Source organism: Nycticebus coucang, chromosome 22 (assembly GCF_027406575.1).
Source record: "Nycticebus coucang isolate mNycCou1 chromosome 22, mNycCou1.pri, whole genome shotgun sequence".
NCBI lineage: Eukaryota > Metazoa > Chordata > Mammalia > Primates > Lorisidae > Nycticebus > Nycticebus coucang.
The window spans coordinates 33,196,553-33,216,928 of NC_069801.1; the positions used below are offsets into that span (position 1 = coordinate 33,196,553).

The 20,376-nt window shown below is 51.2% G+C and overlaps 1 protein-coding gene across 3 annotated transcripts; it reads right to left on the bottom strand.

The window, feature by feature from the left end:
• Positions 1–6,999: 6,999 nt before the first annotated feature.
• HEYL (hes related family bHLH transcription factor with YRPW motif like) lies at positions 7,000–20,316 on the bottom strand. 3 transcript variants are annotated; one of them, XM_053575070.1, is made up of 5 exons: positions 20,004–20,316; positions 14,203–14,265; positions 13,119–13,202; positions 11,616–11,697; positions 7,000–8,968 (listed from the first exon to the last, which is right to left on the bottom strand). In XM_053575070.1, the coding sequence occupies exons 1-5, from the start codon at positions 20,301–20,303 to the stop codon at positions 8,295–8,297; spliced, it is 1,203 nt and encodes a 400-aa protein (XP_053431045.1). In that variant the 5' UTR covers positions 20,304–20,316; the 3' UTR covers positions 7,000–8,294. The 3 variants fall into 3 exon arrangements, with proteins under 3 accessions (XP_053431045.1, XP_053431046.1, XP_053431048.1); XM_053575071.1 differs by having other exon boundaries at positions 14,203–14,269; positions 20,004–20,178; XM_053575073.1 differs by lacking the exon at positions 20,004–20,316 and adding an exon at positions 14,488–14,684 and having other exon boundaries at positions 14,203–14,269.
• Between the last annotated feature and the right edge of the window lie 60 nt (positions 20,317–20,376).

Here is a 20,376-nt window from a genome sequence, read left to right on the forward strand (position 1 = left end):
CTTAGCTCTCTCAACCACATATATTTAGTTTTTGTTTGTTTGTTTGTTGTTGTGGCATCATAGCTCATAGCAACCTCCAAGTCTTGGGCTTAAGTGATCCTCTTGGCTCAGCCTCCCAAGTAGCTGGGACTACAGGCATCTGCCATATTGCTCAGCTATTTATTTTTTGCAGTTTCTGGCCGGAGCTGGGTTTGAACCCACCACCTCCGGCATATGGAGCTGGTGCCTTACTCCTTCGAGCCACAGGCGCTACCCCCTCAGCTATTCTTTTTAGGGACAGAGTCTCACTTTGTTGCAGTTTGGCCGGGACAGGGTTTGATCCCGCCATCCTCGGTATGTGGGGCCAGCGCCCTACTCACTGAGCCACAGGCACTGCCCTCGCTCAGCTATTTTTACAGATGGGGGTCTTGCTCTTGCTCAAGCTGGTCTGAAACTCCTGAGCTCAGGCAATCCACCCACCTCGGCCTCCCAGAGTGCTAGGATTACAGGCATGAGCCAACGCGCCCTGCCCCCATATTTGTTACTTTAAAGTTTCTGTGGACCAGGAGTCCTGGTGTGGCCTAGCTGGGTCTTCTGCTCAATGTTGCCCAAGGCAACCATCAGGCTCCACTGGGGAAAATCTACTTTCAGGCTTATTCAGATGTTGGTAGAATTTGTTTCCTTCTGTAGTACCACTGGGCCCTGGCTTTGGGATTTGTACATTTATTGGCTGTCACCCACATTGGCACCCTAGAGGCCACCTACATTCCTGGACATGTGGGCTCCTCCAACATGGCTGCTCATGTCATCAAGCCAGCAGGGGAGTCTCTCCCTGCAGCTGGCTAACAGTCACATATAAAGTGAGGCAGTCCCAGGAGTAGCATCCCATCACTATAGCTGAATCATGGCTGACATCCTCATGTTACCATGTTCTATTGGTTAGAAACAAGTCATAGTTTCTGCCCACACTCAAGGGGAGGGGATTGTACAAGGCATAGACACCAGGGGGCAAGAGTCATGGGGGACACTCTAGAGTCTGTCCCCACACCAGGTGATAGAGTAAGGAGTGTTTACAAGGGATGAAGACACAGATGAGAGTCCAGAGGCCCCTGGCTAGATAAGGAGGAAAGCAGAGCCAGGAATGGCTGGCAAGGGATGGGATGGGATCAGAGGTTGGGGAATTTTGCTGTGGGAAAGGAGGGAGGTGGTAGCTGGAGGTGCGAAATTTGAAATCAGGATTTCTGAAAGGAATGGTTTTGGGGGGAGTAGTTGAGAGGTGTGACGTCACTGGCATCAGGGGCTAGTGGCCCTGCTCTCCATCACTCTTTACCATCCCCTCTTCCCAGGGAATGCAGACCCCGGGTCTCCTCTGCTCTGGACCCTCCAATGCCTTCCTGCCTCACTCCCAGAAAGCCTAAAAGCACTCCCATGACCTGCTCCCGCTCAGAATTTATCTCCTGCCCCTCTTCACAGCTGTTTACACTGCAGATACACTGGCCTCCAAGGCTGGCACCTGCTGCCACCTGCCTGGTCTCCCTCCTCTCAGATAGCTCTCTTCCCTATAGCTTCTGTCCACATGGCTCCCTTCACTTTTTCGGTCTATCTTATATAAAATATCCTCTCTCCCATCACTCTCTGTCCCCTTATCTACTTTCACCATCAGATGCTCCACATACGTATTTGTCTAGGGTTTGTCATCTGTCTCCCCCAACAAGCATGTCAGCTCCATGAATCTGAGGTTCTGTGTTATTCACTGCTGTATCTAGCATCCTGGCCCTGAGCCAGTGCTCCACAAATACTTTTGAATGAAGGCAGGCAGAGCTGGTCTCTGTGTCCTGAACAGTTGGTAAATTGATACTGATGGGTCTGAGGCCAAAGCCTAGTGATATAATCTCAGTACCCTCCCTCCATTGTCTGAAAGAGACAGACGCAGAAGATACAGCATTTAGTAGGCTGTAGAACTTGGCAGCTAAAAGCTCTGCCACTTAATAGCTGTGTTACTCTGGACAAGTTACTTAATCTCTCTGAGCCTCTGTCTTCTCATCTGCAAAGTGGAGACAACAATAGAAATGAGACCTGAGTCATGGAGTTGTGCACATAGGCCCAGATCCTGCGTGTGAAGCTCTCGGCACAGTGCTGCATTTGTTGAGTGCCCAGTGACTGCCAGGTGACATCACATTATTTCTCTGTGGTTGTTTATGATTGAACTGTGCACCATGGTCCAAATAAGCTTTATCATTAGTAAATTTTTTCAGATCTAGGGCAGATCATTTTACTTGAAATGAGATTCAGTTTCCTTAGCTGCGTAATAGAGATAATCATTCCTGCCCTGGCTCCCTTAACAGAATTGTCGAAAGGTGTAAGTGAGGTAACACATGTGAAGGCACTTTGAAATGTTATGTTGCTCTGTGATAAAAGGCATTATAGTACTTTTTGTTCTTGTTGGCTGGTCCCTTTTAGGGTTATAGACAATGGGTGCTTCACTTGTTTTCAGAGGCTCCAACAGAATATTTGGGGTGCCTGACATGAGGTGTTGTCGAACTGGGCTTCGTGAAGCAGAAAGCGGTGCAGTCCAGATTTTGCCCATAGGCCTGAGCTCAGCCTGAGCTTGAAATGGCCCTTGGGCTCATGGGAACATAGGCTGGCCAGCCAGCTTTCTGAGATTCACAACCTGGACAACAGTCTTACTCCTTTTCACTCCTCTATGAAGCAAAAAGAAAGAGTGCACAGATCCTGAGATCTGTCTGTGGACATCCAACACCTGCTCTGTTTCCACCTCCCTCAAGTAATTAACGAGGGAGCGTCTCAGCAGCCCTCTAGGGGAGAGATTCAGTTTTCACAAACAAAACCCACCATTCTGTGAGGTCATAGCTTCTCACCCGAGCTCCGTGGCTGGTTGTGTCTTGGGCAGTGTGGAAAGGAAGAAAGCAGTGACAGCCATCTGGGTGGGGGAAGGTGTGTGCCTCAGCCAGCACCTCTTCCCCAGGAGGGTAGGAGCCAGAATGGTGATGGGAGCCCCTCAGCGTGCCACATAGTGCACAGTCCTTCCTGGTGACACTGACCTTCAGGCAGCTTGGGGCCCACTGGTCATCCCAAAGCAATGAACACTCTAGCCTTATACTGTGTTTCCTGGGAGGTGGGGAGGTTCTCTGGGGGCAGTGGGCCTAACACAGACATTGCTTTACTGGGAGGTATCTGACCTTCCCTGTAGGATTCCTGAGAAGGGTAGGTGGTGCCCTGGAACCTGGTTCCTCAACCTCAAAGTCATTTGCCCTTCAGATCACACATACCCACACACACACACACACACACACAGACGCCAGCCAGCAGCTTCCAATGACCCTGATCACCCATTCCTTTTCCCCTCATAGGCTGGGAGGTCAGGAGGCAGTGATAGAGACTATCTGTTGATATCCATTCCCACTTATTTCAGAGAACAGGCTAACATTCATTTCCCAGCCTCTTTTGCAGTTTGATGTGGCCAATTGTCTAGGTTCTCACCAGTGGAATGTGGACAGAGGCAGATGTGGTACCTTCGGGACTGTGCATGCCTCCCCCAAGCTCTCCTCCCCTTCCTGCTGCCTTGAATTTGGAGAGACCTCACTTCCATCATGCAGGCACAACAGTGGGAATGGTGGGAAATCCCACTGGAAGGAATCCAGGATGTGTCTGCGCTGAGCTTCTTGCTAACCTGGAATATTCACCAGGCAGTTACATGAGAGACAAACTTCTATCTTCTGAATCCACTGAACTATTGCTGGGCCTCTTTGTTACAGCAGCCCAGTCTTACCCTTGCTCAGCACAGGGGAGAAGAATGTGGCAGAGAGGAAGGTGTCCAGCCCACCTTGCCTGTATGGTCTGCCAACGAACATCACTGGGCTTGTATTCCAAGGGGAAGTCCAGGAAAGAAGCAGTGCACAGAATTGGTTAAGATAGACTCAGACTGGCCTAGGTTTTTCATTTTGGCTAGAACATCTGTTAATGTTGTGTATTTTGGGCACTTTCACTGACAAACAGAGTCTCAATTTCCTCTTCTGTAAAATGGGATAATAACAGTAGCTACTCACAGGGCTATATGAGATAATATTGATGAAGAGCTCAAGAATGTCTATTATTATTAATGGGACCCAGCTGGTATTTACAGCTAGTTTTTCCTACCCTCTTTCCCCAAGAAGGAGGAAAGTAAACTAACGTCTTGAGTTTTTCACAAAGCCGTAAATAGTCTCTTAAATCACAAATTCCTAAGGCCTTCAGCACACCTAATATTTCTTGGTCATGGCCAGGGGACAGAGATGCCCTTGTGCAAGTTAATTTTCTGCTTTGCTCCTCAGAAAGCAAGCTCATCTGTAAAAGGGGGACATTCCAACAAAATGGGTATGGTCTGGTGCACAGTTATCACTCAATTAACAGTAGCCAACACTGTATCATCTCTACTTTACAAATGAGAAAGTTGATATTAAGGAGGTTAAGTAATTTGCCCAATGCCTTAACTCATTAATAAGGACCAGTTAGGGAGTCTGGGTCTAGTTTCCAAGCTAGCCTAGCTTTCAGCCTGTCACTGAAGGCCTGTGATCGACTCAGAGCCAACTTCTCCAGCTCCCCTTGATGAGGCCCCCAGGTCTTTGTACCCGTGGGTCCCTTGCTGTTTGAATAGCTCTATTCTTCCTCCACCTAGAAGTCTTCCTCATAGAGCCCCCCCAATCACCCAAGGCAGGGACACATTGCCCACTCTGTGCCTCTCAGCCTTCTCTATAGATCTCTCCACTCTCACATCGAGACACTCAGCGTGACAGCATCCTTGTCACCTTTGGCTCTGCTATGCCTGTCTGGCACAGAGCACACCTCAGTGAGTGTTTGTTGGATTTACTGGGAGCTGGAGCCACCAGAGAGCCAAGCCAAGAGTGGAGAACAATGCCTGCTGCCAGGTACAGCCTGCCTGCTCTCAGCTGTCAGTGCACTCCACAGTGAGCACACTCACACCTGCCTTTGGCCAGGGCCTCCTTACCACTTGCTGGGACTTCCAGTCCCTTGGCTCCAGCTCTTCCTTTGTTCTCCTGGCTCTCTCCAAAGTCAGCCAGCAGGAGATTTATCCCTAGGGAGCCTGGGACCATCCACGGCATGAGTCTAGATTTCTCACCGCCTCAGTTCATTTATTCAAAGGGTATTTATTGAATACCAATTACGAGGCAGGCTCCATGCTTAGTGCTAGGTACAGAGTGGAGAGCAAACCTGGCAGGTCTCTGGCCTTAGGAGCTAAGATTCTAGTGGGGGGACAGTCAGCCAACAAGGAAACACACAAATGGATATGTAGCTGCAAGCCCCCATGAAGGGAAGGAATGGGAGCCTGGATATAGACAAACTATTTGAGGACAGTGGTCAGGGAGTCCTATCCAAGGAGGCAACATTAAGCCAAGGCCTGAGTGTTTGAAGAACTCAGCTGTGCAAAGGGTAGGGGAAGAGCATTCTGGGCAATGGGAAGAGCATTCTGGGCAATGGGAATAGCATATGCAAAGTCCTGGAGATGGGAGTGAGGTTGGAATGTTGAGGAAGAGAGGGCAGACTGTGGTAGAAGCATGGGGAGCGAGTTTGGAGACTGGCCAAGAAATAAGGCTGGAAGAGGCATTATGACCAAAAGAGGAAGAACTTGGATTTTATGTTTAGAATAACGAGGTAACAGAGTGAGGATTTTAAACCAGAGTTAATATGATCCGATCTGCAGGTTTCAAGGTCTCTTTGGTGCTGCTGAGAACCTATTGACAAAGCAAGAGAGAACCTCTGGAGGGCAGGGCGGAGGTCCGGGGCAAAGCATGTGGCCAGACCAGGGTGGCTGTGTGTTCAGACAGAAGGGATGGGCTCCAGAGGTTTCCAGAAGAACTAAAAAGTCTTTATTGGATTATCTGCAACAACCCCTGCAATGGGGTGGGAGTTAAGCGTACCAGGAAAGCATGGGGAAAGAAACATGAGACGCAAGTCCTCAGCCACAGAAACAAATTGGAGGTGGCGGGTTCAAACCCAGCCTCAGCCAGAAACTGCAAAACAAAACAAAAACAAACAAACAAACAAAAACAAATACACAGTTACATTTCCTCCCACAATCTCTTGGGGACAGTGAACCCAAGATCAATTAAGATGCTGAAAGAGCTGGGCCATTCCCACTTCATTTCAGTGATGCCGTCAAGATTGTTTTGGAGTTAAGTAGTTGCAACATGGAGATGTGCTCCCCACAATTGCTCTGTAAGCAAACTTGGATGCTCGGGTAGGAAGGTGCCAAATTGCAGGACTGCAGCACTGACCTGGTACCCCAGAAGCAGTGGGAGAAGGGAGCAATTCTTCTTCTTGTCTTGAGTGGATCCTTCATGAGAAAGGTGAGGCTGGCCTTTGCCTCTGTCACCTCCTCTGTCCCCCCGTCCCCACTCCTGGGAGCCAGTGTGACTATCCTGTCCTTCCTCTCCCTCAGGAGCACTCTGGCCACTGACTGACCCGTCTCTGAAATGACGCCATCTCTCCTCCATGCCACACATCTTGGATGGGTCCAGGAGGACAGCAATCTGATTGCCCTGGCCCACACTGAAAATGGAGGAAGTACTCACCTCCCCATCCCTCCTGGAGGAGTTTCCTTTTAAAAAGAGCTTTCTGGATCACCCAAATGATCTCTGCCCTCTTAATCACTTCTCTGAAAGGGCCCTTTTCTCCCAGGGTTTCTGCAAACTCTACTTTTGAGCCCACGGAGTGCCCTCTGGGGAGGGTGGGTCCATCAAAGGGAGGAGGTGAGAGAATCTTCCCAGGGCTGCCACCCCGAGTATTTTACTTTTCTTTTTGGCCGGGGCAGGGTTTGAACCCGCCACCTCCGGCATATGGGACTGGCGCCCTACTGCTTGAGCCACAGGCACCGCCCCACCCCGAGTATTTAGTAACCAGCGCGAAGGAGCACCAGTGACTTGCTAGCTCCAGGAGCCCCCAGCCTTGACTCTTAGGCATTAACGAGATGGTGGGGTCTCAAGGGAATGCCGAGTAGTGGGGGGGAGGGGGCACTTGGATTCCCACAGGTGGAGCAGATATTTACCAACAAGCAAAAAAGTGTTTCTGCATTTTATCACTTAGTGTGACAACACTGGTCCCACTGATGTCAGCCTAGTCTCTGCTGTTCTGCTGGGAATGGTCGCTGGACCATTTGTTCCTCTGTTGGAGGAAAGTGGCCTGGGGTGCAGCTAGGGAATGAAATGGCCTCTGAGCAGCACCAGCTGTATGGAATCCTGGTGAACAGGATCTCAGGCCCTGAACCCACTGTGTGACCTTGAAGGGCTGAGCCACCTTGAGTTGTCCTTCCTCTTGCCCCTCTGCGCAGCTATTTCTGTCCAGCCTGCCAGCCCCTGGCTGTTCCAGCAGCCTGGGCTCTGCAAGCTGGATGCAAACCAGGCGGCACAGACGTCTGGTGCCGAATCCCAAGAGGATTTCTCTCTGGGCACCACTGCATGAGCTATGGGCTCTCCAAACTGTGCACCCAGCGGTGGAGTGCAGTGATGGCAAGAGGCAGGGGCTGGGTGCTCCATCGCCCAATCTGGCTGGGATCTGTGAGAGCTGTCTGAGGCCTGGGTGGGGGGACACTCTGTCACAGAGCTTTGCTGCTGCCTAGAAGCCTCGCAGCCAGGCTTGTCAGGCTAAATGTCCACAGGAACCTGCCAGTCAGCTCGTGGTGGTCGGGGAGTCTGCAGCTGAGCAGAGGGTGGGAGCAGGCCCCACTGTTGTGAGGAAGGAGTCTGTCCTGTGGCGCAGTGTGAGGGGCGGGCCAAAGACAGGTGGGCAGGGCAGACAGGATTCCCCAGGAGACCTCTTTGTGGCCCCTGCTCAATTACTATTTCAGTAATTACTATTACTGTTTCAGTGAAGTGAGGCAGACACTGTTTCAGCCCCTCAGCCTGGGTAGGCGGAGCCAATCCGTCTTTGCTCCCTACTGGGGTCTGACCCCTCCACAGAAATGTCCTGCTTCAGGCCATGGCACCATTCGTTCCTAGACCCAAGACTCATGCTGCTGCCCCACATGTACAACTCCAGAACTCATCCGTGCAGGTGAGAGATGGGACCAAGCCTTTGAGATCAAAGCTTGTTCCAGGAGAGCTGGGTGGATAAGCTGGTGTGAACAGTGAGGAGGAGAGAAGGGCCGAAGGAGGAGAAGGGGGCTTCTGATGGCTGATGGTGAAGGTGCCCTCATCACATATAAGCCAATCCGTGAAGCAAAATAGAAAAAAGGTAGTGCCACTTTCAGAGCTTCTGGAAAAAGAACCTCTTCATTCCTGGGGGTAGGGGTAGGAGCCAGCTCAGAAAGCCCCGATTTCAGTGATTTCAGAGACCCATGAGTGGTATAGCATGCCCCCTGCTGGTCTACCAGCTGGCCCTGGGGAGGATGGTCTGGGGTTGGGGACAGCCACATGAGCAGCAGGTCCCACGGCACCAGGGGGAGTGGGGGAGGAAGACTGTAGGAGGGAAGTGATGTGGCTGCTCCTGGCAGCCCTGCTGCTGGGGGCCAAGGGCATGGGGACAGCTGGCCTCTCTGGGGGGCGGGCCCTCCGGGTGGAAGATGCTCCTCGAGCTGGCAGCAAATTCCTCCGGGCTGGCAGGATGGCACCAGCAGCTCTGCGAATGGGAGTGGATCGGAGGGCTGGGATGGGGTAAGCAGGAGAGGATGTGCCGGGAAGGACAGGGCCAGGCACTCTTCCCAGGATGGCAAGCTGGCTGCTTAGGGCTGGCAGCCCCGGGCAGCTATGAAAAAAAGACCAGGGCCAAGCGGGGAAGGCCAGGGGGCCAGTGGGTGTGGGCGAAGGCTCCATCTCAGCTGCATAACTGTTGAGGTGGGAGAGAAGGCGAATCCGGACAGGGTCTGCACGGCTGCTGGGCCCTTCTAGGACCCCCAGGTACCTGATGACCTCGGTGAGGCACTCCCGAAAACCAATGCTCCGGAAGTCAAGTGCCAGGGCTCGGGCATCAAAGAATCCTGCAAAGGGAGGCATGATGAGGGCCTGCCATGCACAGGGAGAGGCATGGAGCCCAGGGTCAGACTGTCTGACTTTAGGACCTGCATCTCCCACACACTCCCTGGGTGACCCTGGGAATGTCATCAAGCCTCTCTGATCCCCAGTGTCCCCATCCACAAAGTAGGACTAAAAATCCCTACCTGGGATGGAGGGCAGTGGGCCAAGAGGATCAAACGAGTTCACTAAATTATGAAGTATTATAAAATGTAAAGTATTGTTTCATCACAATTGATGATTAACACAAAGAAGAAACTTTGCGGCCAAAATAACTTCAGTTAAGTAGACATTTGCCAGGCATGAAAAGACTGTGCTCATGGAGGTGTAGAAGAACCCGGGCTGCCAACAGGGGTGGGGAGATGTGGCAGTAGCCATCAGAGACGGGAGGCCCTTGGAGGTGGCGTAGTGTAGCAGTGAGATGTGAGGCCTTTGGAGGTCAGCAGAACTGGGTCAAAACCCCTCTACTACTTAACTAGCTGCCTGACCATGGACAAGTCTCTTCATCTCTCTATGCCTCCATTTCCTTACCTGTGAAATGGGGATATGACAATACTTGCTCTATAGAGTTGTGAGGGTGAAATGAAATATAACAGTGGGTAGAGAATGCTCAAAAATGAAAAGTTAGCCTTCACTTAAATTACTGGCCTGGTGCCTGTTAGCATCTGAGTTTGTCCCCCAGCTCAAAAGGGATATCTGGAAAGCAAAACCCTATTCTGGTCCTCAGCCGCTACCATCTGGTCAGTGATCCTTCTCTTGGAAGGAACAATGAAGTATTCACAAGGAATACCCAGGCAGGTATTCACATCCTCACTGCCTCTCCATGTCTGTTCCCCTCTCAACCAACTTCTGGGCAAAGACAGGCAGAACAGCTCCAGCCAGCACTGGCCTCATGACTATGGTGGCAAATATCTGGTCCTTGGTTCATGGCTGAGGCCCCCAGAGAGGAGAGCTGGGTGGGAGACTATGTTTAGAGTCATGCCAACTTTCAGGTGCGACCTGGCTCTGCTGGATACTTAGCTGTGTGAGTTAGAGCAAATTCCTTTACCTTTCTGTGTTTGCTATTCTTTTCTAACTAAATTTTGCTGAGTTTTTACTAAGCACTTTATTGTATTATCTAAATGTTCATAAAACCCTTTCATTATTCCCATATTGGAGATGAGGGAGCTGAGGAATGGAGAGGTTAAATCATTTGCCCAGGTCATGAAGCTGGTAAGTAGCAGTGCCAGGATTCAAAGCCAAAGTCTGTACTGTAAACATAGTTCTGTCTTCTCAAAAATACTTAGGCAGAAAATGGGGATGGCAACCACTCCATCTTCCATGTTCTTGTGAGAATAAGTGAAAGCGTTTTGAAAACTGTAAAATGCTGCCCACATATTAGGCACCATTTTCTTTTAATTGAATAACCATAAATGTATTTTTTTTTTCCTGGCGTCCCTGCTCGCAACAACCTCAAACTCTTGGGCTCAAGAGATCCTCCTGCCTCAGCCTCCTGAGTAGCTGGGACTACAGGCACATGCCACAATGCCCAGTTAGATTTTTTTTCTTTTTTTAGTAGAGAAGGGGTCTCGCTCTTGCTCAGGCTGGTCTCAGACTTCTAACCTCAAGCAATCCACCTGCCTCCGCCTCCCAGAGTGCTAGGATTACAGGCACAAGCCCTCTTGCCTGGCCATAAATGTAATCTGAATCGCCCTCACTAGTTCATCAGAGAAGGGACTCTCCACAGTTAGCAGTGCATTCCTTTGGTAGAAGTTCCCAAAGGGGCCACCAGCATCAGGGCTGCAAGATGAGCTTGTTAAACTTGCAAACTCCTAAACTTCAATTCAGATCTACTGCACCTCAGGAGGGGGAGTGACCCATGACTCTGCCTGCACGCAGATGATACTGTTGCACACAGAGGCTTGAGAAGCATCAGGTTGGGCCACTTAAAATGCAATTGTCCTCTTCTGGAGTATCAAGTTAGGTCTTTGGGACTTAGGTCTTTGTGGCCAAGGTCTATGGAGCTTTCAAGGTTTCCCAATTGTGAAATCACTAAACACACAGAGAAGCTTTGTGTAGACAAAATTTCCATTTGTCTGGAAGTATTTTTAAAGCCACAGTTCTATTATTTTATTGCAGTGCCCTAGCTGAGTGACATTTGCATTCAACTACCATGCTGAGACCCTCTGTGAGTGTGACTTATCACCCCAGGACTGCCAAGGACACAGCAACAACCCAGAAGGCTAGATCAGGGAGTGGGGGTACCAGGGCTCTCCCTAGGTTCAGGTGGGATTCAGTGAGAATCAGCTCATTCAGGGGAATTCTCAACAAGGCCAGGAGTAGGACCAGTGGGAACGGTCTATTACAGAAGAAAGCCCCTATGGGGTCTGAGACAGGAAGGAGGTGAATGGAGGAAAGGGTTGGGACAGATAGAGGCAGTGAAAGTGGAAAGGAAGATGCTGGAAGAAGAGATGAGCTTTACAAATGAGCCAGCTGGGTCTGAATTAGCCCTTCCAGAGACTGAGCCCTGTGAGGGCGAACACAGTGCTTACTTTGCTCACCAGTGTATCCCCAGGGCCCAGCCTCAAAATATTTGTTGTATGAAAGACTCCTGAGAGAGAAGAACATCAGTACCTGTCCCACCAGTGGCATGGAGCATTTTTAAGTGATCCACTGTCATCTGTAACACCTCAGCTTTCTCCAGCTTGGACGAGCCCTGTGGGTACAGAAGACAGAGTTGAGGCCTTTTGCTGGTCCTTCTTCTTCTTTTTTTTTTTGTAGAGACAGAGTCTCACTTTATGGCCCTCGGTAGAGTGCTGTGGCCTCACACAGCTCACAGCAACCTCAAACTCTTGGGCTTAAGCGATTCTCTTGCCTCAGTCTCCCGAGTAGCTGGGACCACAGGCACCCGCCACAACGCCCGGCTATTTTTTGGTTGCAGTTTGGCCGGGGCCGGGTTTGAACCCGCCACCCTCGGTATATGGGGCCGGCACCCTACCGACTGAGCCACAGGCGCCGCCCTTGCTGGTCCTTCTTGATTTTCTCACCTTCCTCCCACTCCTCCATTACCCGCAATTGGGCTTCTGCTCTGGCCAATGTCTCCAAATGTAGAACATTCTCTTCAGTTCTCCTCTCTCGGTCCACCTGTCCACTGTATTGCTGCCCACGATGCTTCCTGAAACCTCTCCTCCTTTAATTTCCATGACACCACTTTTTCTGGGACCTCTTTCCACCTTGCCTCTTGCTTTCTGGTCCCTGAAGTTGGTGGTGTCCCCAGTGGGTGCTGGCTCATTTCTCTTCTCATTTTGCTGCTCTCCCTAGAGGGCCTTGTCTACATCCAAAGCTGTCACCATCACCGAATGCCGCTCAATCTACCTCTTCCACCTGCTCTTCTGAGAATCCAACTTCAGACTCAGCTAGCCAAGATCTAGCTCACTCAGTATTTCATCCCTAAGGCAATTGCTCTTCCTCTATTCTCTCTCTTGGGAAGTGTTTCCCAAGCCTCCAGGATCACCTGCTCTTCCAGGTGAAACCTGCGGGTCAGCTCCTCACAGGAGACCCTCGAGGGAAGACCCAGGTCTAGTTCATGGCTGGTCCTGTGAAGGTTTGAGTGAACATCTCTCTGTGGAATGACTGACTTGTTCTCACCAGCACAAGGAAAGGCAGGTGCCCCATGTTCTGTGCCTTGGTGAGAATCTTAGAGGCTACGTCTCTTTCAACTGTCTGATTCCTCACAGTGGTCCCCTCACCCTAATATGTTCAGTGACAGAGTGCTCACTTTCTGAGTAGCCTGTTCCATTTTCAAATAGCTCTGGAAATGTCCGTAGGGCAGAGGGATAGGAGGCGTTAGAATCACACAGTCCTGTGCTCCAATTCCTTACCTGTGCAATGGGCATAATGATCCCCCCCCACTTAGGATCATTTTGAGGAGTTGATTCAGTGGAATGTTGGGACATAAAGCCATAACACCTGACACACTTCAAGTATACATTTCCATTCCCTTTGTGCCCTGGTCAGCGACGGTAAGTGATCAGCACCTCAGACAGCCACCACCCATTAGTAAGAGATGCCAGAAGAAACGAGCCTTCCTGCCACCCACACGGTATTTCCTCCAGCACAATCAGCAACGTCACATACCTGTTTCTCAAAGGCAGTGGGGACCAAGCGCCGCAATTCAGAAAGGCTGCTGTTGATACGGTCTCGGCGCTGTTTCTCTATGATCTAAAACACAATGACAAGAAGCTCCACGCAGGCACTTCATCATGGTTTTCAATGTGCCTGCATGGACACTGATTCATATTTCCCCTCTCAATATTTTTGTGAGGGACATAAATCTGTCTTACTTTATAGAGGAGAAAACCAAGGCACAGAGAAGGGCAGAGATTTGCTTAAGCCAAGGTCACACAGCAAGGAGTACAAACCCGGGAGTAGAACACAACTCTCTTGCCTGCGGGAATGACACTCAAAATGCAAAACCATGGTGCAGCAAGGTACAGCCAATGAGAACAGGGACACCGGCCACAGTGCCTAGTGGGCCCTGGAGGGCCCTGCTGGGCCAGGGTTGCCCCAACAGTTGCCAGGTGGGAAGGTCGGAGGAGTCCCCCACATTGCTCTCTCCAGCTTCAGAGCCTTGGTTTCCCGCTTTCTTAGTCTGCCCTCACAATACTGGTGGCAGAACATCAGGAACAGGGCAGAAGTCATGACCCCATTGTATGGATAAAGAAAATGAGGGCTGGAAGGAAGCGGGTGTCTACAGGCTTATGGTGAATGAGAGCAGCTGGTCTCTGCCAGACCCATGTGTCTGCCCCCCGTGTGGAAACACAGCAGCATCCTGGGGGGTAAATGGAGCTGGAGAATATGGACAGCAGCCCCTCCCTCACTGGAGCCACAGAGGAGACAGAAGATGGGGTGGAGGGGGGAGACAGGAATAATAATGGCTGACTGCGTGCCAGCTCTTATTCAGAGGTTACACTAATTCACTTAATCTTCAAAACAGCCTTTTAAGGGAGGCACTGTTATTATTCCAGTTACACAGAGGAGGAAATGAGGCCCAGAGAGGTTAAATGGCTTGCCCAAAGTCACCCTGGTAGCTACTGGCAGAGTCAGGATTTGAACCCAGACAGTTAGCTTTGGGGTGAAGTTTCTGACCAGGGTTCTCCTGCCCAGGAGGATCCAGGGCAACCGTTTGTCCGGCAGCTCAAAGGCTGAGGTGGGCACTCACCCCTCTGCGTTTCTTCCTGGCTTGCATCTGCGAAGGGTTGGGGGTGGACAGTGGCCTGGCCATCTGGCTGGAGAGGAAGAGAAAGGCTGGTTTTTCAGAGCCCAGGGACCATCTCCCTGGCCTGGGCTGACCTCAGAGGCTGGGAAGAGCCGCAGAGAGGGTGTGGGAGGGGGCGCCCGCTCTCCCAGGCTCCCGGGGGCTCATTTCTTTCCCGCCCAAACCCTCCCAAGCCCCCCGAGCGGCCGCAGGGGTCTGGGCTCTTGGCCCCGACAGGCTCAGCCTCAACCCTCGCCCCTCGCGGCGGCCGTCGGGGAACCGGGAACCTCGGCGCGGCCGCTCCAGCTCCTGCAACCCGATCCCGGGGGCGGGGCGGGCGAGGGCACGGGCCGGCGGCGGCGGGGCCGGGCCGGACGGGTTGGGTTTCAGAGGGAGCCGCTGGGAACGAGCGTGGAAAGAGCAGATGCCGCCGCTTCCCACGGGCCGGGTGCGCCGGCCGCCCGCCCTCGGCCGGCCTGCAGCTGCCGCCTCCTCCCACGCGGCGCGGCCCGGGGCGAAGGGGAGGCGGCATCTGGGTCACAGGCCCCTCGCAGATGCTCGGGGACACTGCCCTGGCCTCCCAGAAGGCCTCATCCCCCCAAACCTCGGCCTCCCCTCCCATCCTGGGCCTTCTTTCTGCAGCCACTGCTGAAAGATGAATGTTTACTCGAGCCCCAGGAGCTCCCATTACAGAGAAGAGGCTCAGCCCCAGGGCTTTTCCTGTCCAGACTTTGACAAAAATAATCTCTAGCCTCACTGCCGACCCTCCTAAGGCTTTTTGCCCCAGAAGCTCTCTTAGATGGCCGAGGATTTGCTGAGACCCGCTGAGGTGTCATTCCCTTGGCCAGCACATTGGACTGACCTGTTTGGGCTCAGGGTGAATGCTGAGTCCTCTCAGCGGGTCCCAGCCCTCTGGACACTCAGTTCAACCCGCCACACATCTGAAAAGGAACCATCCTTCAAGTGCTCAGTTGGCCTGTGTCACCTCCTAGACTCAACTCTCTTGTTCTGTATACTCCAGCCTCTGAATGCACTAACTCTTTCCCACTGTTGCTTACACTGTCCCCTAGCCTAGAATTCCTGGTCCACCCCATCTCCCTACCCCAGGCCCCAGTGCCTAGTAACTCCTAGCATCCTCCAGATCTCAACTCAAAGGAGCTTATTCTGACTTCCCACCTCCCTCTGCTTAAGACTTTCCCAGCATTCTGCATTCACAGTATTCATGCCAGTTTATTGTTTTTTTTTGTTTGTTTGTTTTGTTTTTTTTTGAGACAGTCTTACTATGTCACCCTGGGTAGAGTGCTGCGGCATCATAGCTCATAGCAACCTCAAACTTGTGGGCTCAAGCTATTTTCTTGCCTCAGCCTCCCAAGTAGCTGGGACTACAGGCGCCTGCCACAACACCCAGCTATTTTTTGTTTTTAGCAGGCCCGGGCTGGGTTGGAACCCATCAGCCCTGGGGCATGTGGCGGGCGCCCTAACCACTGAGGTATGGGTGCCAAGCCCTATGCCAGTTTGCTGTTTTACAGTTATATGGTTATTTGACTGATATCTATCTCCAACAAATCCATAAGGTCCATAAAGCCATGAACCACATCTGTCTCATACACTACAGTAACCCCAGTACTCAGCAAGTGCTTAGAAGGTGGCAGAACTCCTGAGAGAGCTTCCTCCTCCTGCCCTTATCTTTGGCATCATTAGGGAACAGAGAGGTAAGCACCATAAAATCTCCATCATAGGCCTTTGTGGAATGGGGGTATATGTAGCTTAATATAAGGGTCCCAACCCATAGGACTACTCTTGGAATTTGAGGTTGGATCATTTTTATCAACTGCTCAAGAGAGAAGTTTGCAAAATAGACCAGATAGCATTTTTCAAATCCTACTGCTCTATCCCTGGCTTTGTCCAGCCACATCTGGAAAAGGCTATCTCTTACCCAAATATCTGGATAACCAGAACTAATAAAGAGGCCTGTAACAGCTTCAGGGAGGAAGGGACCAGCAAGGTAGGTCCAGGGCTCAGATGGCCAGATCCTGAGATCTGTAGGGCAGCTTGTTTACAAAGCTTCCCTAGTTCACTGGGGACAAGCCCCAAGAGCCAAGGTACACTAAGAAACCCGGCCTTTGTTCCCCCCAGCTGGATAAAACAACTCTTGGGGTATTGGGTTAGCCTTGCACACGTCACTGCCTCTCGGCCTGATCCCTCCTCTGGGACCATTTGTTGAAGGCTGATGCACCCATTTCAGGGTAAGGCAACTCTGCCCTCCCTTTTTACAGTCTTAGGTCAATTTTTCTCTGCTATATTATCTCTCCTCCCCTATATCTCACAGGCAAACTACTCTTTGCAGTTTTCTTTTGTGTGTATTTTCCTCCACTGAGCCTTACAAAAGCCCCATTTTACAGATGAAGATGCTGAGCCTCAGGGAGCTAAAGCAGCTTACTCAGCCCACACAGCTGCTCAGGAGCAAAGCCAGCATGGAATCCATGTCTTCTAGCTCCACATTCAGCATTGTTTCCCTTATAATTCCTACTTCCTGTCTGTCTGAATAGCCCTCCAGTCCCGTTATCCTTAAAGCTCCCAAGAGCCTAGTTGGAGTTCACTTCTAGCCTGTGATCTGGCCCTGACAGTGGGAGGAGGTGTGGGAGCTTCTCATCTGGGAGTCTAACTATAAGGCAGATTTTCATGGACCCAGAGAAGATATGTTGACCATCAACATCAAAATCTGCTCCATGGGCCTTTAGTGGCTCCTAGCCAGAATAACAAGGTGGTCAGGATGGGGAGCTTTCGAGGTGGTCCTGACCACCCTCAGTGCTGACTCCCCCTGGGAACTTCCTCATGGAACCCTTGCAATTGACCTCACTCATTTTGCATCAACCAAAGTCAGAATCACAACATCCCAAATGACGATGGGATCTCAGAGAGTACTGAGCACATTTGTAGAAGGAGGAAACTCAGAGAGGGGAAGGGATCTTCCCCAGACCACACAGCAAATTAGAGGAAAATCCACAGCTAGAGCCAGGCCTACTGGCTCTTAAACCCAGTACTCTGGCTAATGCACACCACACGTTCATCATCCCATCATGTACATTTCAGAGCCAGTACTTTTTGTTCTAGAAAGCACTTCCACATCCATTTGTCTCATTTATTGCACAACAGCCCTGTGAGTTAAGTATTATTTGGGTCATTTCACATTTAGGAAAAACAATCCTTAGTTAGGTGGGATGACAGAGACACAGAGTTAAGAATCATGCCAGTAAGTCCAATCTTCAGATTTCTAGTCCCTTGATTAGAACATGCTGTCTTATGAATACGGTGCCCTCAAATGAATGGAAACTCCTTTGACCATAGCATTTATTGGAAATTACCTTGTGCCCAAACAGGGGACTATGTGCTTTATGTGCATTACTTCATCAAAGCCTCATCCTGTAAGGCAGGTATTAGCATTTTTATTTTGAAAGAGAGAAAGCTGAGGCTCAGAAAGGGGTAAAGTCGCTCACCTAAGTTAACAGTGGTGAAATTCAAACTCAGGTTTATCAGACTTCAAAGGCTACCATGTAGCCACACCGACCAGGCCACAATATTGTGAAGGACAGAAGCCTGCTCTGATCAGTTTAGCTCTCTGCCATTAAATCATGTAGAAGTGATCCATAGACCCTGATCTAGTGTATGACATGTGACAGGTGCTCCTTAAATATTTACAGTGGGGCGGTGGGGAGGCTGTATTCTCAGGGACCAGTTCAGATGGGAGCTCTGTTTAGATGTGGCAGTGACAGTCAAATGCACCCTCTCTTCGGTCTCTGTGTGTGGGAGGGGATTTGTGCCCTGCCTCTGACCTTAGGAGACTGGCTGCCCTGGTCCTGTGGCCTTGTCACTGTTTGTCTGGTTTTCTTTGTACATGAAGCTCTTCTTCCCTGAGAGTTCCCTGAGGGCAGAGGCTGAGCAGGATACATCTGGGACCCCTACATGGGCCCAGGGTCTGGGCCACAGCAGGCATCGTTCAGCGCTCCCTGAATTGAAGCATTGATGTCTGCTGGGGGGAGGGTCCTTTGGTGAGTGCTACAAAGAGGCATCTATAAGTCAGCCTCTGCCAGATGTCCAACTGCTTTCTCTCCTCAGAGGGGGCTGCTCCTCTAAGAACAGTCTCTGAAAATGGGCTCTGTACATAAATGCTGTATTTATAGGAAAAAACTGCCCATTGACCCTTTCTGCCTCCATCTGAGCAGGTGCCCAGATGCCACCACCTTTAAGAAGCTCTCCATGCCATCTTTGGTGGTGAGTGACCTTTCTCCATTTAGATGCCCTCAAAGCCCGCAGTCTGTCTGTCTTTCCATATTGTCCATGGTCTTTGTATAACCTGGCAGGTCATTGACCAGGCCACAGTACCGTGAAGGACGGAAACCTGCTCTGATCAGTTTAGCTCTCTGGCATTAATTTTATGTCCCTGATCAATGAGGACTCAATGGCACTGAATTTGAGACTCCTCTCAGCTAGAGGCTGAGTTCTTCCCTTGCCTCTAGCAGGCACAGGTTCAAAGAATTGCTTCTCCAAACAGTGTTTTCTGCTAAACAATTAAGAAAGGCTAATATGTTGCCCAGAAAATTGCATTATATACCTCAAAACCTGTTATACAGAGTGCAAGAGGGATATCTATTGCCCTCTGTCTATTATAAGCTGTAAATATTTGGCATTTGATGGTATTTTACCAGGATTTGTGATTGAGACAGGATCCCTGGTCTCAGAAAACTGAAAAGCATTGAAATTATGAAATGCCCTCATTAACATCCCAAAGAAGTAACCAAATTCCCCTTTAATTCTATTCTAGAGAGTCAGGCTTGGACAAGCCAAGAGAGATGAAGTTGCCCTCTTCCACTCTTGTCCTCCTTCATTTTACTAATGAGGAAACCTATGGCCCCCAGCCACATGGTGAGTTGATTGCAGATTTGGGGCTGGGACCCAAACCTGCAGACTCCCAGTGAGACCCTGCAGCTCTTCCAGGGTGCTGTGCATGACCTGGTGTGTGCCCAACACTAAGCACCATACATACATTATCTCATCGGATTTTCCCAATACTCCTGTGAAATTGATTCTATTATTTATGCCCATTCTACAGATAAAAAAACCCTGAAGCTTAGAGAGTTCGCGGAACTGGGAGGTAGCAGAACTATATAAGTGCAGTTTGTTGTGCAGGTTTGAAACAGGTTAGAATATCTACCAAGAACTGAAAGACCCTGGCATCAGGGAGGCGCAGCAGGAAGAGCGCTGGGACTGAAGTCCAGGTCCCTGCAAGTCGCCTGTTATTTTCTGCAGTACCAAAACCCTAGTTCCAAAGTCCAATTTGCTTAAAGAGGAGAGATTTTCTTCCCCTTGAAACTTTTTGTGGACTACATGAAAAGTGTACCCAAACTAGGGGAAGTCTGGTTATTCTGCATGGTCGGCAGATTCCGGACAGAGGGTGTGGCACCAACAGTCTGTGAGGGTTTGCTTTTCAGGGAAAACTCCTCACTAGTATCCTCTCCCTCCAGGGAACTTTAACAGAAGGACTTCCATCAGCGCCTCGAAGTGAACTCTACCCACCTCAGCATCCCAAATCTTCAGTGGCTGAGAGCGCTCAGGATCCCGGGCATTTGCTAGTGTAACGGCACCCCCTGCACAGGCCACGCTGCGGCCATAGCGCACACCTGCCGACCAGTCCGCGCGCTCGGTGAGCCCGTCGGAGCGCTGCCCATCCCGCTCGCCCTCGCTCAGTGCTCGCATGCTGCCCTTACCTCAGCTCGCCCTCGCGGCCCACGTCGATGGGTCCGTCGGACTCGCCGTCCGAGCTGCTCGGCTCCCTGGGCGGCTTCATGGTGATCTCCGACTGTCCGGGTCTCAGCCCCACCGCACAGGCTCAGAGTAGCCAAATCGGGCCCCGCCCAGGCCTGCCCGGCCCCGCCCCGGGTGCGCCGCCACCGCCCTTTCCCAGGGCCCTTTCCTGCGCCGCAGCCCTGGGCGCCCCGGCGCCCCCTCGCCCCCGCGGTGACGCGCTGCCGAGCCGTGGGAAGGCCCTGGGCGGTCACCGCCCCCATGGACGGCTGGGAGGTCCGGCTCGCTACGTCGTCTAAGGCCTCCACGCGCTGGGTGGCCTTGGGTAGGTGCCCT